The following is a 26,180-nucleotide window of genomic DNA, read 5'->3' as shown; positions in this document are numbered from 1 at the left end:
TAACACCAATAATCTTTTGGCACGGAAATACAGCAATAAGTTAACAGGCATTTCCTAGGGGAAACTTTTGTCAAATCCAACACTATGGTCACCAAATATAACATAGTGATTGCTGGAGGGGTGGAAATAATTGCCAAACGGTGGTTATTGATTGGAGTCGCCTAATGCAAATTCGCTAAATCCAAATAATACAAAAGTGAAACTTTAGTGTATATCTTATATTTACACATGACAAATAATTTCTGTCAATATATTCTACTAACCGCATCAGACTTCCAAGCTTGGTTTTTAGTGTACTGGGCATCAACAAGGTGGGGAGACTCCCTGGAGAGATAAACGAGTGCATCCCTCTCTGAGCTGGTACGTGACCCTCTGAAATATAAGTAGTGCATACTTTAGATGATGTCTGATCATATGCATCTGGGGTGTGGAGTCAGAGTCGGAGTCAGAGTCAGAGTCGGTGGAGTTGGTTACTTTTCGCTGGAGTCGGAGTCGGTAAAAATACATCCAACTCCAATTCCTTTACGTAATCATTTATCTTGTAGGGATTTTTTTTTTTTAACATGTTGCCTATAGCATCTGTAGGCTTTCTTGAGTGGCCTCTTTGGCAATCCCAGCCTGTTACTGCCATGACACACGACTGTAAGGCCAGTTTTGCTACTTCGTGGGAAATTCCCACAAATTTGTGGGAGAAATTAGCTTTTATTGGGGCTCTTGTGGGTGGACATTTCAGGCAAGCATTATGGGTTGAGTTATTATGCCAGGAATAGTGATTTAACGTGGATTCTTTTGTGTAAAAATGTTATATTTCATGATAATTCGCCGGATGTAATAATACTGCAGACCAGTGAGATAAATTACTAGACGGTGTCAGAGAAAACATACCCAACGACACATGAAAGATCCTGTACCGAACGTGTCTGATTCCTGTAGTACTCATACGCGTCTCCACTCTCAAGTCTCAACCTGATCAACGCTGCTCAGCAGTTGACAAGAAGCTCATCTGAGATAGACTGTGTCACTGACTGCCACTATTTTATCAATTTACTTAGGGAAGATCATTGAATATTCCGTGATTGTAGCAGCTAGGTGATGAAAATGAAACACACACACACAGACGGAGCTGAGTCAGGGAAGAGGCAACACGTCGGCCGCTGGGGTCCCGAGTCCCGTCTCCAGGATCAGCTGTTCGCCAGCCAGGTAGTTGTGATACTGGGCCGGGGCGATGCGGTAATAGTGGTTCGTCTCCCGTCTAAAGAACTTAAATAGCTTGAGTGGGATGAGTGAGGAGGATGAAGGGTGGTGGACACCGAAAAGAGGAGGAGGAAGGGGAACAAAGCGGAATGTTCTAGAAGGAGCCATGGGGGGCTTGAGAGGTGACGAGTGTTACGAAAACATTGAGCCTGCGTTCTCAGGGTTTGGTGATATTGAATCATCCGTATACAGAAGAGTATTGCTGGTGAAGAAGCTAAATACGTGGATAGACAGAGTCAAGGTCAAGGAAGAAGAGGATGTCTGGGGTAAGAGACTGCATAGTGAACTAAGATCTAGAGTAAGGAATCTAGAAGAGAGAGAAACACCTGGTTCAGGAAAATGAGGAGTTGAAAGAGAAGCTAGCAAAATACAAAAGTATGGTGAAGGATTGGGAGTAGTATGAAAAGAAAATGAAGACCTGAAAGTGATAATGGATATGGGGGAAAAACGAGTTAAGGAGGAAGTGCTGGGTGAAATGAAGACTTGGAAGGTAGAGCACGAAAAAGCAAATATAGACTTTAAGCAAGTAATTGAGAAGCAACTAAAAGAGGAAAAGGAAAATGTAGAAAGAGGTGGTCAAGGTCATTAAAAAGAATGAAGATTTAGTAAGAGATGTAGCAGATAAGAAAAAAAGTGTAATAATATTCGGAATAAAAGAGAACATTACCTATAAACCTAAAAGGGAGGAGGAGGAGCTGAAGTCAGTGCAGGCTCTCCTGAAAAACTTAAAGACGATGAAATTCAAGACCTGGAGGATGAGGTAGAAGAAATCTATAGGATGGGTCCTTACATAGAGGCCAAAACAAGGCCAGTTAAGCTGAGACTGAAGTCACAGAAAGTAACGGAGGAAATACTATACAGAACAACTAAACTAAGAGAAGTAGAAGAATGTAAGGAAATATATATAAATAAAAATAAAAATGAAGAAAAGAAGAAATGGAACGAACTTCTAGCAGAGGCAAAAGAAAGGAATAATGTAAGATCTGATGAGGAAAAAGAGGTATTTTTTTGGAGAGTTCTGGGAGATCATGTCAGAAAGTGGTACATAAGGGAGAAGAAGAAAGAGAGCAAATGTTTGACAAGATTGATACAAATACAATTAAGGGATTAAGTGTGATGTATAGAAATGTAGACAGAATAATATCTAGTAAGCTGGAACTACAAGCCTACCTACAAGAGAAGGAGCCCATGATTGTATGTCTAACAGAAACTAAACTAAATGAAGTCATCCAAATTGTGTTTGATAAAAAATACAATGTATGGAGGAAAGATAGAGTGGGCAAGGGTGGTGGAGGAGTGATGATAATGAAAAAGGAGTTATTAGTAAAATCAGTAGTATATTTAGAAGGAAAAGCAGAAATAGTGAGTGTAAATCTGGAGAACAAAAACAGAGAAAAAATGACGATTACAACAACGTATGTATCATCTAAAACAAACTCATGGAGTAAAGAACATGAAATCATGACTGAAGATACCATTCAGAGTTTAAGTAGAATACTCAAGGCAAACAAAAGAGTACTATTAGTTGGTGATTTTAATTGTAAAGAGGTAGATTGGGAGATGTTTGAAAGCAGTGGTGGAGAAATGGCATTGGGGGAAAGATTGCTAAGATTGATGATGGAAAACTTGATGATGCAAAGGGTGAAGGAAAACACAAGATATTACAAATATTATTGGCCTGGTTGAAGTTTGAATGTCAAAAGTCACATACATCGTAACTTGAGGACTACTTATATACAGTAGAACCTCATTTATCCGGCATTCAAAACAATGGCACCCTCAAAACAACGGCACAGTTCTGGGGCCCGAATTTACAAACATTCTTAATTTTTTTTTTTTTTTTTATGTGCTGCCTGTAGTGCTTGTAGGCTTTCTTGAGGGGCCTTATGAACGGCCCCACCCCATTAGTGGCGCAGGCTAATTTTACTTATAGTGGCAGCTGTTATGCATGACTCTTGCTGGGCCCATGCTGTCCCCCGGTGCTCCTCTTGACTGAAGTAGCTGAAGATAGGGTTAATTGAAGATCCGCTGTGCCGGACTGATCTGTCCCCCCTGGTCCCCACCCTACTGCGCATGTGCCTTCCCGTGTTTCCATGCTCAACTCAGCCAATTCCAAAATAGATTCACCTCCAGAAGAATCAGTCCACTCAAGCTCACCAGTACCTTACCAGTATCAGTATGATAAGCAAGATGATTATGTATGCACCTATTGGCACTCTCAAACCTCACCTTTTAAACTTGTCTCTTATACAATTTATAGCTTTCTCGATGCTTCCATTTTTCTTAAATTGGTTTAAGAAAAATGACAGTGTCCACAAAACTATAAAATGTATAAGAGACAAACTTAAGAGGAGAGGTTAAAGAGTACCAATAGGTGTATACACAATCCACTTGCTTATTATAATGATACTGGTAAGGTACTGGTGAGCTTGAGCAGACTGATTCTGCACTGAAATGAACATGGTGCACCGAATACTTTAGTTTGTTTACAAGTAGTGCTGTCCATGCCAGTTTACCAACACTACCACACCACGCTGTCATTCGAGTGAACTTGGACAAAACAAAACAGAAATAAGCAATGAAAATGTAACGAAAACATAATAACATGTGTAAGGTCACAGTGGAAAGCATGTGGCTCACCTAACACTCCTTTATTTGGGAGATCTACCGCACAATGCCTCCGCAACCATCTGACCCTCAGCACCTCATTGCCAAAGTAATTTTAAAATTATTTAGTAATTCATATACTAATAGGGGTGCATGCCCATATCTTTACCACTGATCAATGGATAACACCAAAATATTTATTTTTACTAAACTTAAATTTTTTGTTTGTTTTTTGTCAAAATGATCTGAACCTTGGTGGTCAACATCTCTGTACCCATAACATATTACATAATCATGATAATCTGCTGATATCTGAAATACCACATGAACAATCCCCTCAACTTCAACTTTAACCTACTCTGACTCCATAAAATGATATATAGGTAGGTCTATCCATTGTTACAACAGTTGTATAGAGAAAAATGGCTTCATGACAAATTAATAAGTGAGATACTCCCATGTAAAAAAAAGAAAAAAAATTGCATATGATTATGTACCTGAAGAAAGCGTGGGACTTCTTCTTTTCCCATGGCCATTTTTCAGAAGCAGCTGCAAGGGATGTGCGATGGAGGTCCCACCGGCCCAGTCCTGTTGGGTAGAGAGAAATGGCTGGGCCACCCTCCCAAAATGTCCAAGCAGGGTAGGTGATATCAGAGTAGTCATCAGTCTAAAAGAGGATAGAAAACAAATACAAGATAAAAAAAATCTCAAAGGTACTATATTTGAAGACTGAAATGATATATACTTGTACCCTTGTACTTGTGGGTTCACTACTCATGGATCTGCACATCTGTGGCTTTCCCCCAAATACACAAAGGCAGCCCCAAAGGAATTTTCACGGCGCCACTCCAAACATTTTCAGTTTGCCTGCTGATCATTCAGCCATTCATGAGTAAAGACTTATGTATAAATGCATAACACAACAAAATATCATAAATAGAAATATTTATCAGCTATACATACTATAAACTGTTCTGTTATATACATAAACTTCTTACAAAACGTAGCATTAAGATCTCACTTAATTGTTGGGCACTCACCACAAAGTCTCAGCCATTTTCTTTTTCAAATTCAGATGCTTAAGCATATTATACCATGCCAATCATTTACTAATAAATACTTTTTTCTATAAAAATTAGGTAATAAAATATGAAATGAGTAATAAAAGCTGGATCATAAATACAAGCTGTACAGCTGATAAACGTAAACAAACAGGGTGTCGGTGGTGGGCTGAGCAGGTACCAGGACCAGCACTACTGGTGCTAACAGTACTGGCTATGTAAAAAGGTACCAGGGGGTACTGCCATTGGAGAATTGATTTTTTATTTTTTTTTTATTTTTTTTACGTTTGGCCTGTTGCACTGGTAGGTTATCTTGATGGGGCCTGCTGGTCAACCCCAGCCCTTTCATGGTCCAGGTATGTGTTTATAGTGATGCCATCTTGTTTTGGCTCATGCTGCCCCCTGGAACTCATCTTTGGTCCACTGTAGAGAGTTGAACCTCAACATTTGTGGATTTAACATTAACCCCTTGACTATGGATTTCCTACAAAAAGACATCACAAAACTACAAGAGTGGAACAAAAAGTGGCTGTTAAAATTCAATGAAGAAAAATGTAAAGTCATGCACCTTGGGAGGCGATACCCAGCAGACCAATACCACATGGGAAACACTCCGCTATCCACCACAGAGGCAGAGAAAGAACTGGGAGTATATGTTACCAGGCTACCAGTGAAGCCAAATCCATGCCAATTGCAGCGGATGGGTTAAAGGTTCATATATGTTAAATATTTGGGTATCTGCAAATTTTCTTGAGCATTTTTGTGGCCAGCCAAAGTGCTCACAACTTCCCACACACCTCATCACGACCCTGGGCACCTTTGTTCTGACAGTAACTTGTTCAGGATGTAGTCTTGACTTGTAATGGTGAGACAGACAAACACTGAATAAACTAAAATCTGTATATTCTTTGGAAAGTAAACAGAACACGAATGTGTGCGTGCAGAAGCTATACAGAGGAGGTGTGAACTGTCCTGAGAGGCCCTAGGAGGCACCGAGGGACAAACTGCTGACACTACAGAATTAACGTTGCCCACTACAGAACCCTCTCGAGTTTCACACTATCCGAGTTTCCCGATCCTCGAGTTTTGGGCTAAGTCCTAAATTCTCACCATCCTGACTTTCGTGCAGCTTTGACATTCATGGGTCACGTCTACCTACTGTCGGTGTCATGCGTGCTGCCTTAACCCCTTCACTACGGCCAGACCAAAACAGTGCCTCGTGCCGTATCTGAGATCACTGCACGCGCCAAATTTCAAATGTCGCTATTGAATATAACAAGTTTTCAGCCATAAACTCAACATAATCATCATGTATTATATACGAAAACATGCAGAATTAAATGGTGCACAAAGAAACTCACTATGGCCGGGCCAAAACAGCGCCCCGCGCCGCATCTGGGACCGGCGTGCGCACCAAATTTCACCATCATCATCATTTCATCGACGCCTGCTCCTAGGAGTTTCCAACAGGGGATGGCCACAGCAGAAGTTTCCAACTTTCTCTATCCAGACACTCCCTCCTTGCCTGCACAAAGTTTCTCAAAGATCTTTCCCCCCTCTCCCTAACGTACTCCTGCACCCTATCTCTCCATTTCACTGGAGGTGGTCCTCTAGCATTCCCTCCCTCTATCTCACTCACATACACCCTTCTGGTCATCTTACTCTCTTCCATTCACTCCATGTGGCCAAACCACTTTAAAGTCTGTCGCTTCACTTCTTTCACCACTCCACACTTCTTCCCTTCACCCCCGTGACACATTCCAAAACGCTAGTACACACTTTCATTGCTCATTCCATCCATTCTACTCATACCACGAGCACTCCTCAAATAACTCATTTCCACTGCCTGCACTCTAGACCTCTGACTTTCATTCCAGGCCCACATTTCACTTGCATATGTGAGGGTTGGTACTATTATTGTATTTTTCAAATCCCTCTTTACCTCCATGCTCACACCTCTTCGGATTGAATGTAATTCATAAATAGCCACACAGTGATAACCGGAGTTCATGGCCAGGGGCTGGAGTGGGGTGGGCCCTCCACCACTCCCTTCATGCTCACATAGAACTGTCCCTGAGGAATTAACCTGTCTGCATCAATACAGCCACCAGTGTCCAAATGTGGATAGTGTCAGTGTTTTGATACAGCCAGTAGAAACCACAACCTGTCACCTCAAGTTGTAATAAATTGTAGGTCATGGTGACATGTGACAATCCACAATACAGTACCCAGGTTAGTCTACCTGTAGCACTAATTGAGGCAAGACATGTAACCCTTGTTCCCAAAGCCAGCCAGCCAGTGCAGGGCAATGGACCCAACAAGATCTATAGGCGCCACAACGAACAACAAAGACAGCAGGAGCACCAGGGCTGGATGCCAGCTGTCACAAGCAGGTTTATTTTGTAACCAAAACCACCCAGTAACAACGATGTTGGGTGAAAAAAGATACAAGCGGCTGCATGGTTATGAGAGGAGCACGTTAATGTACATTCCATGCGGTTTTGCTTGTCTCATATTTGGTCCATATTTAGTTGTTTCTCAGCCACTCAAAGCCTCAACTCAGCTGAAATGGACAGGTTAAAGCCTTGAGGGGCAATATTATCTATCCTTTTGTAAGCAGTAATAGCAATCAAGATTCAATCTACATTTTATTAAAAAAAAAAGGATTCAGAATTTGTACAGGTCTCACACAAATGAATGGGTAGAGATTAGTTTTTCATGAAAATAAAATTAAAAAAAGTGAATGAATACCTTGCTGAAGGAGAACACTGGCATTTTCATCCCATATGAACGATGAATCTGTGGCCAGTCTCTTGTGTTGATGACCATCTCCAAATCAGGCAACTTGTCAATGATCTGTGGTGTACAGGAATAATGTAAATGCTGGAGGCAACACATTCTTTTCTGTTGTCTAGCAATGGCTGCAACCTTCTTGCTATAATACTTGAAAAGGTTGTGGAAAATTAGCATTACAGAGGGCCAAGTAAACTCTTAAAATTACTTTTAAGAAATACTATGAATAGCATGATGACTGATTGTTTCTTACTTTATTGTTTGTACTTTTGTACTATGATTTCCACTCATGTGGTACAGGAAAAAGGTAAGGAGGGCATAATAAACATATCATTTCACACATGCTGAACAGTAGTAATCAAGAGAGGTACAGCAGCATTGCATCCAGTGTGTGTTTGTCCAGGGTGTTTCATATCCAATGCAGCCTTTTAATGTGTATAAAATGGTCCAACATGCAACAAACCCCAGCTGACAAGTGGCCCAAATCTGCAGAGATTTCTGTTACGTGTGGAAAAATCTTCCGTGGCGCACTGCACTTGTCACTCTCAGCCAATCAGGTAGACCCATGGTGCATGATGCCAACTGATTTTCTTGGGTAGATCAGTATGCCTGTTCCCACTTCACGTAAGCATGTAAGGATTTTCATTGTATTTCTTATGGTACATGCAACTCAATTTCCTGAACTAATATGAAGGAGCACCTTACTAGGAATCGGAGATCACTACAGTCCGTGGAAATGGCCCATTCACAGATGTTTACAATACTCAGTCTGGCAATTGCTAATACTCAGTACCTGCCCTAGACTTTTACCACAATTTGTCCAACATATGAAACCTAGGTCATAAAAACATGAAAGTTATAATAAAAATGATCAAAACTACAAGTATCTGCTCAGCTGATAATCATAAACAGACAAGAATGTATGTCACAAGAATAAGAAGCTTATTGAACCCATTGTGGACATTTTGTTGAAGATACAAATAAACTTAAAGAGAGTGAATTACCAATACACAAACAGCAAATAATATAAAAGGAACTCAGCAACTCTGAACAAGAATACGAAGTTTACTGATTTAGTGAGCCCGTTGTGGAGGTGACATGACCACCGCCATCACAAACACATGGCCACCTAATGAGCATTGCAGCTGCGGCCTTGGCCAAGCATATGTCCAGTAAACGCCAGACTTGGCTGAACCACAGATCTTTTACCTGGATTCTATTTTGGTTCTGGGACTTGGCCAGGCATATGCCCGGCAATTGCCAGACCCTGGATTTTGTCCAGGAAATCCAAGTTCCAGGAAATTGAGGGTCGAGTGTATTTTTCAGAAATTCTTCGACAAAATTAATTTTTTCCAGATTTTTTTGTTTGTCCAATGCAGTGCAATCTCCGGCTAAATTCCAATTTTGAATGCAAGGCCACTGTAGATTTCTGCTGTCCAGTATGTGTAAGAAGAATCAATAGAGGGGATCCACCAGAAAAAGAAGAGGCAGAAATCATAGAAGTAGATGGTAGTGTAATAAATAACCGAAACAGTTTTGGCATCTTGGCGATTTGTTAGATAGTGAGGGTGGAGTGGAGGGAGCAGTAGGAATATGAATAGAAACAACAACAAGGAAGTGGAGATAGAAGGACTGCTGATAAATAAAAGCATTCCATTGAAAGACAGAGGAAAAGTATCCGAAGCATATATCAGACCAGTATTACAACAGTAGAATCTCATTTATTTGGCATCCAAAACAACAGCTCAGATCTGATCTGCCGTTGTTTACAGTGTTGCCATTGAAAAATTGTAAGTCCTGCTAGATTCACCCCAAGAAATTGCTAGATCAGAGTCCCAAATCACTAAATTTTAAGTAAAACAATAATTATACCCTCCAAAAATGCCAAAATAGGCATTTTCACAAAAATGCTAGCTGCTAGATGGCAAATTTTCCTGCTAGGTCATTACCCAAAATCCTTAGATCTAGCGGGGAAAATTGCTAGAACAGCAACACTGATTGTTTACGACAGGGCTGCCAAAGCAGTGTTGGCAAATATGCGGCATTGCCGACATATTTACTCGTCACAGAGCAGTGTGTTGTGCTGCTGTATCGAGACCTGCCTAGGGATCAGAGTAAAGTGATCAGATCCATTAAATATTCCTCTCATACCTTTTGCATCTACTACAGTACCCTCTCGAGTTTCGTGCTCGCTTCGTTCCAAAGGTATAGCGCTAAACTCGAGAATCGCAAGACTCAAGGTATTGAAAACACTGAAAAAGTGCTTATCTGTTCCGGCCCGTGGAGTTTTTTTATTAAAAAAAATTTTTTTTTTACATGTCGGCTATGGCACCGGTAGACTATCCATCTGGGCCTGATGGTCGGCCTCGAGCCCGCCATGGCTCAGGCAACTGTTTAGAGTGGCACCATTTTAACTGGCTCATGCTGCCCGCCCCGGAACTCAATTTTTTTCCTCCTTTACTCCCTTGTTATCTAAAAAACGTACCTTGGAAAAAGGAAGAAAATAGGAAGAGAGAACGGGTCGTTTTAAAGCCACACATGAAGCCCTACGATTGGCTGAGCTCTGAAAACACACTTGTGATTCGCCGGGAGTCCGATGACGTCATCGCTGGCGCTCACCCGGTCAGCGGCCTCGCTGCCTTAAGGCAGTATCACACTGGCCGTTTTCTTCTAACCGTTGTGGCCACTGGCAACGCCCGTGCACCCATCTGGGAGCGAGTTGTCGGTTGACCGTAACCTGGTGTCACACTGAGCCCTTTTCTTCCCACCGCGTTGGCGGCAGCTTGGGCAACCGACAAATCCAACTTTTCCGGGTGTGCGTCACACACGGCCAAGGTCGGTTGCCCGTATCCACATCCACAACGTAAACAAAGCACTTGCCCTGTATCAACATGGCATCGTCTGCTAAAGTAAGGGCTCTCGCGGCTTGTGCTGTCATTACCCAAGTTATGGACTTGTTGCTGCAGTTAAATGGAAGGAATAAGCTATTGTGGGTGTGGCATGCCTGTGGTTCCTCTGTGCCAGTACTCATTGTCACCACTGCATGTGAGCAGCCAACCCACCCATCTAGACTCCGATCGAGTAACAAGAAACACACACACACACACACACACACACACGCACCAGACTCATGAACCATGCCAGATGTTTCTCACAAACAAAAATGGCTTCGCCATTTCCCAGTGTGTTAGAACTTATTTGGTGAGTGGTTCATACAAACCAAACATACCCAATGGCAAGAAGAGAGCAGTGTTAAAGACGACTGCTCTCTTCTTGCCAAGAGCTAGGTTTGGTTCATGTGAGCCACTCACCAAATACGTTCTAACACTCAAGAAATGGTGAAGTCGTTTCTGTTTGTCAGAAACATCTGCAATGGTTCCTAATGAGTCTGGTGTGTGTGTGTGTGTGTGTGTGTGTGTGTGTGTGTGTGTGTGTGTTGTTATTCAATCCATGTGTTTATGTGGTTGAGTCAAGATGGGTGGGTTGGCCGCGCATGCGCATTGGTGACAATGAGAACTGGCACGGAGGAACCACAGGCACGCCACACCCACAACTGTTTCTTCCTTACATTTAACTGCAGCAACAAGTCCACAATTTGGGTAATGGCAGCACAAACCGCGACAGCCCTTAATTTAGCAGACGACGCCATGTAGATACAGGGCAAGTGCTTTGTTTACGTTGTGGATGTGGATACGGGCAACTGACCTTGGCCGTGTGTGACGCACACCCGGAAAAGTTGGAGTTGCCGGTTGCCCTAGCTGGCGCCAACTCGGTGGGAAGTAAAAAGACCTGTGTAACACCAGCTTACGGATAACTGTGAACTCGCTCCCGGTTAAGCGTACGGGCCTTGCCTGTACCCCCAACGGTTGGACGAAAACGGCCTTTGTGACACCGCCTTAAGGGAGGCAACTACGGGGTATTTTTTGATGAATATATTTAAAATCGGACGAGTACGTTTTTCGCTCAGCGTGGCCGGGAAACCCTAAATTACCATGTGGTGAGGTTTGTTTTCGTAAAATTAAAACCCCTCCCCCCTGGGGGGGCTTTTGAGTCATAGTCGGACATGCGCGTCATAAGACGTTCATGGTATCATTCGTATATACGTAAAAATTGCATTAGAATATTTTATTTCTTCGTAAATTTTGTTATCTGTCATCCTCTCTTCTTCGTGCGGAGAGGCAGGGGAGGAAGACAGGTGCCACCACGCCAGTGCCAAGCGAGACGCAGACGGGAAGACTATGTCGTACTTTTCTCTCCTCTCCAGCCAAAAAAAACGTCCTTACAAATGATGTACAAGCGCAAGGCAACCAGAAAAAGTCACCAACATCAAGAGGGCTTATGGAGCGGCCAAACCTCAGAAAACAAGCAAGAGAGTAGTGTAGAAGCAAGGGACTCCTGCGGCATTCGTGCTACGCCGGAGTGCCGCGGGCCCAGATGCCTGATCATTCTCCAGTAAGTCAACAAGATATACACAATAATATGTGAAAATTTCATGCCAATCAAATAAATGCAAATGGCAAGACAGGAATGAAATGTAAAAAAATCTTTAGGAGCCAATACCTCGAAAATTAGTTTTTTAAACTTAAAATAATTCCACAAAATCTGTAAAAAGTCTGATCAGCTTTTGTTAGGTATCAGCTGAAACTACAACTTAAGGGCAATTTTTTGTTGGAAATAGATTTTCAATAATGTCAAAAGAAAATGGGACACAGAGAGGAGAAAATAATAATTGATAAAAGATTGTAATTTTTTTTCTTCGAAGACAAAACAAAAAATCAAAAAGTTACTTCCAACAAAATGTAGATAGGTAAACAAAGTTTCTATGGTATTTTTTTCAAACTGATTAACTGAAAAATAAAGCCTGTGAAACAATGAAAAAAAAAAAAAAAAAAAACTTTGAGTCTCTCCTAAACTTCCCCCGAATTTGATGAAATTCACAGAATAACATACCTTTATAGTAACAATCAACATACTAAGATTTCAAAGCTATTGGACGTACCATATGCGCAGAAGGACCCCCCCCCCCCCCAAAGTCGCCCCCCTTAAGGCAGTGAAGCCGCTGATAGGGTGAGCGTCGGTGATGACGTCATCGGACTCCCAGCGAATCAGAAGCGTGTTTTGAGAACTGTCAGGCAATCGTAAGGCAGCCACCTTCAACTGCGGCTTCAAAACGACCCGTTCTCTCTCTCTCTCTTGCCATAGCCACAATGTTTGGAGGAAAACGTCCAGTGTGTTACTACCTTTAAAGGTAGCGTGCGTGACGCTGATGGTAAGTAGACGTGACCCATACGTGTCAAAGCAGCGCGAAACTCGGGGTGATAATGCGCGAAAGTCGGGATGGTAAGAATTTAGGACTAACCGCGAAACTCGTGGATCACGAAACTCGAGAGGGTACTGTACATCCTATTGCAACATCATATCCACAGCTACATAATCCATTACACTCCTTATGTCTCCCCTTGTTCATGTATACCTGTGAATTAGCATGTGCTGGGAGGTGTTTGCCAAGAACAAACCTCTCTCAGCATAAAGATCCACAAGGCATTGTCCATTCTCAATCACTCTATTCACACCCTTTCCCAACCACACCATCAATCTCCCTGTTCCCACTTTTGCATTCATATCCCCTAACAAAATAATTCTTCTTTCACTTCCAAAGATTTTAAAACACTGTCCTAAGTCCTCCTACAAGCTTTTCATCTCACACTTGCCTTTCCTTCCCTTATCATTTACTGGCGCACATAGACACACCCATGCATACCTTACTATCCTTATCTTTCCCGTCATCCACACTGCCCTCCAGTCACACCAACCATGCCCATTCACAACTGCCCACACTCATGGGGAAGCCGATAATGCACATCCCTGTCTCCCCCTTCCGCCCTCTACCCCTGCCCAAATTACTCCCCATTTCACACCTTCCCACAGCCTCTCCCAGCCATCACTCCCACACACCACATTCTTTCATATGCATCTCACACCTAATACATCAATCCTTCTTTTCTGGAATTCGTTTACTAACTCCTTTCTCTTCCCTTCCTCAGTCATCCCATTCACATTAAAACACGCCACCCTAAGGAGCTCCTCCCTCCTTCTCCTCCTCCCCTTCCCTGGAACAGATGGAGACCCCTTGTTCCCAACAATCCACTGTACAGCATTTTGTGTCCATAAATGGGTCTAACAGGTTCTTTTGTAATTTCTATGAGCTCATGGTAAACTACAACCAATAACAAAGCCACTGAAATATAACTAATATGGATGAAAGTATTAAATTAGGTTAAAATTAGCTGAGAAGCCACATATTTTGGAGTGTGGGAAAAATGGCAGGAGCTGCCCAGGAGGGGGTAATGCAAATAATCATGGAAAAGAAAAGTAATTGAAAATTATCATGCATCAAGAGGTTAAGATAATATCAACTTAATTTATATTGCTTACAATACTGATGCCTTTAAACCTTCAATGATTACAATGATAAGAATTGATCATTAGATGCCATAGATTTTAGGGAACATCCTTTAATTGCCTGGAGTTACCTTTAGAATGAAGTGTTCAATACCACTGCACCGGCTTGGGAACATGCAATCTCGCTCCCTGTACAATTCATGATCAATGATCTGGTAAAATGTTCCCCTGTAACAAAAAATTTCACGATTACTAGAATATTGTTGAGGATTTGTAGTCATGCCTAGAAGGCAAGAAATTTCCAGCAAGAAACCAACACCATATATTCCAAACACAACAGGAAACTCACTTCATGATCTTCCTTAATATTAATTAAAAATGATTTATGAATTTACTAGTACCAGTGGTGGGCACCACTAACCAAAAAGTTAGTTTTGTTAACTGGTAATCCACTGACTAAAAAGTTAACTTTGCTTACGCTAAATCTCTCTAATAAAGAAATTAGTGAGAGCTAATGCTAACCACTACTTTTTTATAAGGATTTAGCTTCGGTTTAGTATTTGGCTCTAAAACCATAAAAGCAGACCTAGTGACCTGAAATTTCAATATGTTGTAGCTTAGTCATAGAGCTTTCCAGAAAGGTATAGCATGCCAAAATCAGATGATGATGAAGGTCTACACAAATAAAAAAAAAACATACAAGCAACAACAAGAAGAGAAGAGAAAAAAGCTTCTAGTTTATCCTAAATCCATATATTTTATCAAAGATTTTCTGCAAATTTACGCATTTTTACTTTTTTCCATAACTGACAATTTTATTTTTATTATTTTAAGTATTTCTTGTCAGGTGAAAAATATTGAATTCTTGTTATTGAATCCCGAGTTCAAAGAGTTGGAAATGGAATATATGTGACCCTAAAACACCAAAAAGTTTTCTTAATAATTGTCCAATTACCCTACTTTAAGGCATAATTTACCCCAAAATGGAAGCCCTCTGCCCACAACAGACAAGAACAAACCTGTATGATTTTTTAGTGGACTTTAAGTTTGCAGAAGAGGAACTACATTTAGTGGAAGGTAATTGGTCCGCTAACTGTTTCCAAAGCTAGCGAAAATGCTAATCAGCTAATTAAGTTGGGAAGTAGCTTCCCTAATTAGCGGTCAGCGGATTAGCGAGACCATGCCCACCACTGACTAGTATCCACCCTACCTCAAAGAGGAAAAATTTATGTTCTATGTGAAGTAAAACTCAAGGATAAAAGTAGTGGATATGAACAACTTATATACAATCTATAGGATGAAGAGAATGTGGAATAAGGTGTTAAGGGAAACAAAATGCAAAAGGCTTGTGACAAACAGAAGAAAGTGTGCAAGGCAGTATGGTTGTACATAAGAAATTGAAAGAATTTATGGCAAAGAGGCAGAGCTGACACAAGATTAATCCAATCACTGGTCTTCCTTAAGGGGACCGTCCCGTAGTGATTTTACGAAAAGATGTGAAAAATAAGTTAAAGCCGCTGAGAGATACATGTGGGCTAGTGCAGTAAGAACTTCACGGTATGAAAACATCATCGTCATCGTTAGAAACAAGAAAGTGAAACGATGCCATTTGTCAATATCTTGTAGAGAAAAAGGACGTTTTAAGAAACTCAAGTCGCATGCAATGATGCTAAGTAGCTTCTGAAATTCTCCTAATGAACTGAAGATCCCGTAACTGTGACTAAATTAAAGCGTGTTGTCCTATATGAGTGACAAAATGAGAAATAATGTTAGTTTATCCAATCATATGGACAAGATAGAGCGTGCTGGCGGATTAAGGGAGGGAGGTGAAAAAGTCTCAAGAATGGGAGGTCGTTCAAGAAGGACATATATCGCCAGATGACGCCTTAGAGTTGCAAACTCGCCACCCTTTCCTTTTTTTTTTTTTATACAACAAAGGAGGCAGCTCAAGGGCACACAAAAAAAGAAAACAATAATAAAAAAAAGCCCACTACTCGCTGCTCCTAAAAAAGAAACAAAAGAGGTGGCCGAAAGCAAGGTCAAATACGAGAGGAGAGATGTCCTGATACCCTCCTCTTGAAAGAGTTCAAGTCGTAGGCAGGAGGATATACATATGAAGGAAGATTGTTCCAGAGTTTACCAGCGTGAGGGATGAAAGAGCGAAGATGCTGGTTAACTCTTGCATAAGGGGTTTGGACAGTATAGGGATGAGCATGAGTAGAAAGTCGAGTGCAGCGGGGCCGCGGGAGGGGGGGAGGCATGCAGTTAGCAAGTTCAGAAGAGCAGTCAGCGTGGAAATATCGATAGAAGATAGAAAGAGATGCAACATTGTGGTGGAATTTAAAAGGTAGAAGACTATCAGTATGAGGAGGAGAGCTGATGAGACGAAGAGCCTTAGCCTCCACTCCGTCCAGAAGAGTTGTGTGAGTGGAGCCCCCCCACACGAGATGCATACTCCATACGAGGGCGGATAAGGCCCCTGTATATGGACAGCAACTGTACGGGGGAGAAGAACTGGCGGAGACGGTACAGAACGCCCAGCCTCGAGGAAGCTGATTTAGTAAGAGATGAGATATGAAGTTTCCAGTTGAGATTTTGAGTTAAGGATAGACCGAGGATGTTTAGTGTTGAGGAAGGTGATAGCTGGGTGTTGTCAAAGAATAGGGGATAGTTGTTTGGAAGATTGTGTCGAGTGGATAGGTGGAGAAACTGTGTTTTTGAGGTGTTGAAGGACACCAGGTTCCTCTTGCCCCAATCAGAAATAATAGTAAGGTCTGAGGCTAAGCGTTCTGCAGCCTCCAGCCTCGAGTCGTTAAGTTCCTGTAGGGTGGGTCTTCTATTAAAAGAAGTTGAGTAATGCAGAGTGGAATCATCAGCGTAGGAATGGATAGGACAGTTCGTTTTGGAAAGAAGATCATCAATGAACAACAGAAAAAGAGTGGGAGATAGGACAGAACCCTGTGGGACACCACTGTTAATAGATTTAGGGGAAGAACAGTGACTGTCTACCACAAGAGAAATAGAACGGTCAGAAAGGAAACTGGAGATAAAGGTACAGAGAGAAGGATAGAAACCGTAGGAGGGTAGTTTGGAAAGCAAAGATTTGTGCCAGACCCTATCAAAAGCTTTTGATATGTCCTTAAAATACGAAACGCCATTTGTTCCATACTTGCCTGTCTGAATGGTTAAACAGATAAAATTCTGTATCTTAAACCTGTAGTGAGCGCATCTTTTGGTGAACCACAAAACCAGTCCATAAAATTCTGTTTGTCAAGGCTCGTCCTGAAATACGTGTACAATACACGTCGTAACGTCTCTTCCCCCTTCCTCTTGCCTTCATGAGCAGCAGGCAGCAGCTGTCAGTCATGGTAGGCCAGAGAAATTTTAGGGTTGCCATTTGTTCCTTAAAATCCGGATTCGTTCTGTATTGCAGAATGGGATGATGCGTTCCTTATTATTTTTAGATCAAGGTGGGAGCCCTGACTGAGACTCTATTCCTATTGTTTTCTTTGTTGAGCACTCTTGTCTTGCAGCGAACAAAAGGAATCCACGCTCACATCTTCGACGTATACAAAAAGACACACCAGTCCTCACCGAAAGATCGACTTGGTCGACTAGGTTGACATAAGCCGATAGTCGGTCTATCGGCATCCTCCCCTCCCTTTCATCAGCCATCACCCGGCAAGGGTTAGTGGTCTCTCCTCGAAGGAACGCATGTGGTTGACCCTGGCAGCCTCTGCCCAGGGTGTGGCAAAAAAAAAAAATAAATAAATAAATAAATAAAAAAAAAAAAATAATAATAATAATAATAAAAAATAAATAAATAAATAAATAAATAAATAAAAAGATAAATAAATAAATAAAAAGGAACAGGATGCTTGTATACCAAGTCACCGCTTGTAACCCAAGGCATTTCTTGTGGGATTTTCTTGCTCGTAAATCAAAACACTCATAAACTAAGGCACTCGTAAACCAAGGTTTGACTGCATTTTTTTTCGATTCATCATAATCTTTTGAAACTTCCGCAATATTCTTACATCATTCACGTCTAAAAGACACGAGAGTTAGATTTTTTTGTCCAATAGTTCTGAAAATAGAAATCTAGCGGACGGTCCCCTTAACACCTCCCTCAACCCTGCCCTCATTTACTCTCTTCTCAAAGTCATCCTCATTTATTCTAATCACATGTCAAAACCCTCTCAGATCACATTCAACAATTTAAACCCATTCAACCACTTCACAATCCACTCCCTTTCCTCTTACACCTATACCAAACCTCTCATACATTCTTTCATTACTGAACTGCAAACACACAAAATGATAAAACTGAAAGAAAAAGCCACAATTTTCTGTTTTAGGTATCTATATCATGAAAACAGACTTTTAAGCTTAAAGCATTTATAGCCTTCCACTTCTACCTATTGCACTGTGTTTAATAAAACAACACTCAGTTATCCAAATCAATTCACTCAAGGTCCTGATGAATAAGTGAAAAATGTGGAAAGAACTGTTATGATCGATCATCCCAGATAGAGATAGAAAAGATCTCACTAACCTAACCTGCATAATTTTTGGTTAGAGCTTGTGTACTTTGTTTTGTAAAAGTTTCCTTTATGTGTATATGTGTGTTTGCTGCATAGATACAAATATACATACATGCATAGAGGAAAAAAATACTGTACCTTTCTCTGGCAGACTGAACTGCCTCTTTTTGGATACCATCTTCAAATGCAGACAAATCTCTCTTTATTAAATGATAGTGACACGAACATTTCTTTGTAGAACAAGGTTTATATCTTGACACTGCTTCATCTATATTTGTTATGTATGAAACCCATTTTTCATTGGCCTCTGAAAATGAAGTTTGTTTAGACATTTCATAAAAAAATATTTTCAGTATAATAAGCAATAGTACAATTCAGTCCAATCTGCAGCATTTCTAGATCTCAATAGATATTTAAAGAGTTTGTATTTTTGTATTAGTCAGATTTAGGGCCGCTTTCACAGTCACTTTGTTTGTTTTGATCGTTACCAATGGCGGGGATCGACGCTATAATTTTCCACGTGAAACTGGCCTATGGGGTAGTGGCGGCTGCAGAGGAAGTGAGAGGTGTGTGAGTGTGGCAAGGTGCAGGGCTAGGCTAACCCCGCAGCCGCCTCTACCGCATCGGCCAGTTTAACGTATAAATACTATAGCGGCGATCGTCACCATTGGTAACGATCAAAACAAACAAAACGACTGTGAAAGCGGCCCTAAGTCTCAGTCCTTAAGCCCTGGAAATCTGATGGGATGACTGTACCTTGTTGAAATGTGTGCTGAAAGAGATCTATATCTAGTACACACCTGTTTTTCAGTCTAAAATGATCCACAGGTACACATTGAGGTGGAAAGTTAGAAGAGCAGAATTTGAAAAGCCATATGGGACTATATGAATGTAGAAGACTATAAGATATCTTAAAGCTGTGAGGACTGACCAGTAAGCCATTTTAGCAAAATGTGATATCCACAATAAATGAGAATCATAGATGTGGCTTTAATTCAAGGGTTACACAAATATTGATACAATAAAAAAAAAAAAAAAAAAAAAAGATTTTATCTTGCGTTAATATAGTAATTATAAAATAGATCAAAGGATGATCAAAGATTATGCTGATAATTAACTAATAAATAAAAACTTGAATTCCTCCCCCCTATTATATATAGCCTTGAAAATCACAGTGCGCCAATATTTGGAACATGGACTTCTGGTCACATAGCTTATGCCCCTCATGGTTGCATCTAAAGAGACATTTCTATGAAAATTTGCCATTATATACAAAAATAGCTGTCTGTGATGCTGATGACAGTAATTTCAATGGTTTATAATAAAAATAAATTAAAGGGTTAATGTGAGTGGTTGGCAATGGTCTCCACAACACTTATGAACTCTATAATTACAAGATGTTGAGAAAAAAATAATGCAGAATGAATGTAGAACATTTTATATCTGGTACTGTAATAGATGGGAGTGGATCGGTTTAGTGAGAGTCCACCCTACCACCACCAGTCACTGCCCTCCTGCACAGTTAGACGTGCAGCACCCTCCCTCAGCAACTCACTCCTTTCATATTGCAGTAGTTCATAATCATTAAACCCAGTAAAGTCCTCAAGGTTAACAGGGCTGAAAGAAGCAACAAGGACAATATCACACACCTGTGTTCTGTTGACCATGTTTATAAGATATTAATGTTGAAAATCCTTTATTTATCACAGAAAAAATATAATTTTCACAAAGGTATACATTACAACACAGACTTGCCAGGCAACACACCCTTGGACCCTCACTGGCACCTAGTGACGTCACTGCATGTGCAGTCCTTTTGAATTTTGGTCGCCCCTTGATCAGACCCGGTATTCTCTGGACCCTGGGGTCTGTTTTTCTATATAAATCAATGTAAATCTAACACACACACACACACACACACACACACACACACACACACACACACACACACACACACAGATTAGATGGTGAGAAAGGGAGGGAAGGATCGAGGAGCAGCAAGCTGAAACTTGTTGAAGAGACCCCTCTCTCTCTCTCTCTCTCTCTCTCTTTCCCTCTCACACACACACACACACATTCACACACACTGCAGGGAGGAGGTATAAGGAAGGAAGGAAGGAAGGAAGAAAGAAAAAAGACAGCGGGATTGATGTGAGGGGGAGCGGAGCTCCCGCGTGAGCCTCATGCCACGTCCCCGACTCAAGGGGGTGGTGAGACAATGCACTATATAGCCAGCTTGCCATCTCATCTATCTCTGAGGCTGAACTCTTCTCCCAAACTTTCTCTAAAAACTCCACTCTGGACGATTCTGGGCATATTCCTCCTACTCATCACCCCTCTGACTCTTTTATGCCTGTTATTAAGACTCTTAAGAATGATGTTTTCTATGTCCTCTCTGGCCTCAATCCTCAGAAGGCTTATGGACCTGATGGAGTGCCTCCTATTGTCCTTAAAAACTGTGCTTCTGTGCTGCCACCCTGCCTGGTCAAACTCTTTTGCCTCTGCCTGTCAACCTCTACCTTTCCTTCCTGCTGGAAGTATGCCTTCATTCAGCCTGTGCCTAAGAAGGGTGACCGTTCCAATCCCTCAAACTACCGACCTATAGCTTTACTTTCTTGTCTATTTAAAGCTTTTGAATCAATCCTTAACCAGAAGATTCAAAAGCACCTTTCCACTTCTGACCTTCTATCTGATCACCAGTATGGGTTCCGCAAGGGGCGTTCTACTGGTGATCTTGCCTTCCTAACTGACTCTTGGTCATCCTCTCTTAGCCGTTTCGGTGAAACCTTTGCTATTGCGCTGGACATATCAAAAGCCTTTGATAGGGTCTGGCACAAATATTTGCTTTCCAAACTACCCTCCTACAGTTTTTATCATTCCCTCTGTACCTTTATCTCCAGTTTCCTTTCTGATTGTTCTACTTCTGCTGTGGTAGACGGTCACTGTTCTTCCCTAAACCTATTAACAGTGGTGTCCCAAGGGTTCTGTCCTATCTCCCACTCTCTTTCTTTTGTTCATTGATGATCTTTCCAAAACGAACTGTCCTATCCATTCTTACGCCGGTGACTCTACTCTGTATTACTCAACTTCTTTTAATGGAAGACCCACCCAACAGAAACTAAACGATTCCAGGCTGGAGGCAGCAGAACGCTTGGCCTCAGACCTTACTATTATTTCCGATTGGGGCAAGAACCTGGTGTCCTTCAACCCCTCAAAAACACAGTTTCTCCACCTATCCACTTGGCACAATCTTCCAAACAACTATCCCCTATTCTTTGACAACACTCAGCTATCACCTTTTTTCAACACCAAACATCCACGGTGTATCCTTAACTCAAAATCTCAACTGGAAACTTCATATCTCTTCTCTTATTAACCCCTTGCATCCGATGACGCAGTATACGCGTCATTTCGTCTCTCGTAGCATATCCGAGTGACGCGTATACTGCGTCATGGTCATTTCAGCCAGTGTGTGTTTTATTTCTTCTCGGGTATAGTACTCGGATATGGGAAGGGCGCGCGATTTGACAGCTCGTAGTGAAGAGGTTAAATCAGCTTCCTCGAGACTGGGCGTTCTGTACCATCTCCGCCAGTTCTTCTTCCCCGCACAGTTGCTGTCCATTTACAGGGGCTTTGTCCGCCCTCGTATGGCGCATGCATCTCATGTGTGGGGGGGCTCCACTCACACAGCTCTCCTGGACAGAGTGGAGTCTAAGGCTCTTCGTCTCATCAGCTCTCCTCCTCTTACTGATAGTCTTCTACCTCTTAAATTCCACCGCCATGTTGCCTCTCTTTCTATCTTCCATCGATAGTTTCACGCTGACTGCTCTACTGAACTTGCTAACTGCATGCCTCCCCTCCTCCCACGCACCGCTGCACTAGACTGTCCACTCTAACCCATCCCTATAATGTCCAAACCCCTTATGCAAGAGTTAACCAGCATCTTCACTCTTTCATCCATTACATTGATAAACTCTGGAGCTGTCTTCCTTCGTTTGTATGTCCTCCTGCCTATGACTTGTCTTCTTCCAAGAAAAGTGTATCAAGACACCTCTCCACCCGAAAATGACCTTTTTTTTTTTGGCTACTCTTATCTATTTTCTGTTGTGGGAGTGCTGAGAAGCAGGCTTTTTTTTTATATATATAATTTTTGTTGCCCTTGAGCTGGCTCTTTTGTTGTAAAAAAAAAAAAAAAAATAAAAGCCACTGGGTAACTCGAGGAAAGAGGAATTCTACACACACACATATATCATTTTTTTCTTATTATTTTTGTTATTTTCTGTTAAAATTGATTGTTACTGTCAAGTACAAATGATGCTGTCTACCTGAAATGAAGCGTTTCTGTGCTCTACTTACGGCGAAAATATAGTCTTCCCTCAAATAGTACGGGGGTTAGGGACCCAGGACCCCCGTACTATTTGAAAATCCGTATGAAATTAGTGCCCCCCCCCAGAAACTCTCCTGGGCACTTACGGAATCTGGCTCCCGCCTGGCTCAGTTGCCAATTATGCATTTTCTTCTGCAGTCACAGTGCAGTGTTACTACACTGGGAGGATCGAGAGAGGCGAAGCCCCCCTATTAGAGGTCAGGTTATTTAAAATTCGGTTGGAGTAGTTTAAATATGTGTCCCTTAACGACATGTATAATAGTGAAGCGCAATGCCGTATTTTGGAGGCGCGGAGTCAATCTCCACAATTACCGTTTCATATCTTTTTTCAAGTATGATTTAGAAAGCAATAGAGATTATGGTAGAGTAAGAGAGAGTGTGAGTGTATGGCATGGCCCGCTCGCTGACAATGTGGAAGGCAGCGCTGCCAGGATGGCTCCGTTGCCCAGCGTGGTAACACTACACCAGAAAATGCATAACTTTGCAACTTTGGCCGGCGAGTAGAAGCTGAGCCAGGCAGGACCTGGATTCACGTGGTATGCTCTCCCTACCGCATCTTAACTCATACCAAAATGTAACTTCTCCCAAATCTGAATTCTTCTGCATGGTGAACAGCTTTCTCAAATGCTTTGGGGTGCTTATAGCAAGTGTTTTGGTTTGTCTCTTGGGTGCCATGTTCATGTTATGTGGTAATGGAGAAGTGTATCTGAGGCTGTGCACACACACGGACTTAAGGAAAGCGCATACATTTCAATCTGGCAAAACAGTGTTCCTGATGTCCAGGCGGTGGCCGAACTGGTAGCGTACTGGGCCCACATTCACTGCGTGATGGACGACGCGGGTTCGAATCCCCACGCTACCACTCGGATTTTTCAGTCACCGCCGAGTGGCTTAAAACTACCCACATGCTGTCCTGAAGACCACCCATCAACCCGGACTCTAGAGGAAGCCATCCAAGCGAATCAAGAACGAGTTCCGGGGGGGCAGCATGAGCCAATGCAAGATGGCGCCACTATAAACACTCGCCTGCGCCAGAACGGGCTGGGCCGACCATCAGGCCCCACCTGGAAGAAGCCTTGGGCCGACCATCAGGCCCCACCAGGAAGATGCCTACCGGCGCAACAGGCAACGACGTAAAAAAAATAAATAAATAAATAAATAAATAAATAAATAAAAACATTAACTGAGGAGATGCGCATGGGTGGCAGTCTGGTAGAACCATGGAGGTAGAACTGGTGGAGTCGACACGGCCCGATAATCCCATTCATTGAGGTGAAGCCGCTGAACTGTCATTTTTAGGACCGGAAGATGAGGGATACACGGGGGGCCTGACCTGACGAGACCTGACACCTGGCAGGTTTCCACAACCTTGCGGCCCTAAAAATGACAGTTCAGTGGATTCACTTAACTGGGCTGATGTCGACTCCACCAATTCTACCTCCATGGCTAGAACAGTGTTGCCACTCACACCATGGCACTTGGTGTGACGAGAGGGAAATTTAAAAAATCCAAATTTTTTTTCTATAACAATCCGTATAAAACCGAAACTGTACTATTTGAGGGACGACTGTATACTTATTTTGTAAATAAAGCCACCAATGGCCACCCTGTGGGGCATCGCCGTTTTGATGGCGACAGTGCACGTGCTCAAATGCACGAAACTTCTCTCTTGCTAAGGGATCAAGTGTTTAAGGAAAATCGAGTATTAAATGTAAGAGATTCCGGAGTTCAAGTAGTCGTTTTGAGAGGCTTTTATGTTGGTTTCATATGTGTGACGAGTATAATAGGCATCGCGGTCAGCTGTTTCTTGCCTTACCCCTGCCCAGGTTGCCATTCACCAGTATTTGAAAAGGAGAAATGGCGGGCAGACGTGGTAGATGTGAGGAGCAACATTCCGTCCAGTAAAAGTAAGGGGGGGTCCAGGGGGCTGCAGCCCCCCTTGGTTAGCAGGGGGGTCGAGAGGGGCGAAGCCCCCCCCCGTTAGCTGTCGGGTCGTAAAGTTCAGTTGGAGTAGTTTAAATATGCTCCCAAACCCAAAACCCCCAAATCCCGCAGGTCCCCAAGAGCATTGGGGAAAGGGGATTAATTCGGCCTTTTTCTTTACTTTTAAGTACTTGCCCTTCATATTATGGTTAAGGGACATGTATTTAGTCCCTTAACCGTAATATAGAGGCATAATATCATATTTTGGAGGCGCGGAGTGATTCTCCACAATTACCATTTCTCGCAACACCAGTCTGTGTAGTGGACCGTCACCGTCCTGTCCTGTCCTGCGTATTTCCACTGCCCCACACTGCGTGCTGAATAAATTTAAACCAACCAAACCTAACTTGACGTAACCTACTTAACGGGTGGGTTTCACCCCCCCTCGATCCCCTTGTAAGGGGGGCTTTGCCCCAATAGACCCCCCCATCTATTTGCGATGGAAAAGCAATACAGTGGTGTGTTGTATGGACACAAAATACATCACATAGTACCAAGGTGTTTTTTGCTGCTAGACGGGTGACAATCTGGAATAATACCCATGACATTGCACACCGCCCATGTGCTTGAGAGCGCACTCCACTTCCTCCTGCATGCTGGCCATGAGGGATAAATCGAAACCGCGAGGCGACGTCAGCCTTACCTCTGCTGTACCTGTCCAGCCTCTCGTCCCGCTCATCACTGCACTTTTCTCTCTGAGAGGCGGCACAAGTTTCCTCTGTATCAACATGCCCACTATAACTGATGAGCAGGAGTAATACTGCCGACCTTGCCAGCATGTTAGTGAGGGCTCTCGTCCACCGCCAGCCAGGGAGGGCAAGGTCAGCCACGACCTGTTGCGTTCACAGCCGCCGCTGCCTGCCAGGCTTGTTCTCGGTCTTGGATTGAGACTTGATTTTATAGGTGCCTCAGTCAGTCTTACAGGTCAGGGAAAAAAATTATTGATTGATAGTTTATTGTTGCAGGTAAACAACAAGGGAGAAGGGAGGAACATGCCATCCCAACCCCCAGGCAGGACAGAGTGTGATTATACAACTATTAATACATGTGTGGGTAGCACCATGAAACTAAAAAGATACAATGGTAGGAAGGAAAGCACAACAAGGGAGGGATTTAATAAATAAATAAATGAGTAAATAAAATAAATAA

General features: G+C 42.3%; 1 protein-coding gene across 3 annotated transcripts in view; it reads right to left on the bottom strand.

The window, feature by feature from the left end:
* The window catches only part of LOC127003743 (O-glucosyltransferase rumi homolog), a 61,535-nt gene extending 35,633 nt beyond the window's left edge, over nt 1-25,902 (bottom strand). For all 3 annotated transcript variants that reach the window (XM_050870726.1, XM_050870725.1, XM_050870727.1), the window contains exons 1-6: nt 25,675-25,902; nt 18,800-18,968; nt 14,249-14,345; nt 7,674-7,778; nt 4,359-4,528; nt 264-372 (exon numbers count right to left, since the gene is read on the bottom strand). In XM_050870726.1, coding sequence (XP_050726683.1) covers nt 264-372; nt 4,359-4,528; nt 7,674-7,778; nt 14,249-14,345; nt 18,800-18,968; nt 25,675-25,810 — 786 coding nt within the window. In that variant the 5' untranslated portion in view covers nt 25,811-25,902. The remainder of the gene's footprint in view (nt 1-263; nt 373-4,358; nt 4,529-7,673; nt 7,779-14,248; nt 14,346-18,799; nt 18,969-25,674) is intronic.
* Between the last annotated feature and the right edge of the window lie 278 nt (nt 25,903-26,180).

The sequence above is a fragment of the Eriocheir sinensis genome, chromosome 26 (genome assembly GCF_024679095.1).
Source record: "Eriocheir sinensis breed Jianghai 21 chromosome 26, ASM2467909v1, whole genome shotgun sequence".
NCBI lineage: Eukaryota > Metazoa > Arthropoda > Malacostraca > Decapoda > Varunidae > Eriocheir > Eriocheir sinensis.
The sequence above is the reverse complement of the archived record's forward strand: the minus strand, read 5'-3'. Positions and strand labels throughout refer to the sequence as shown.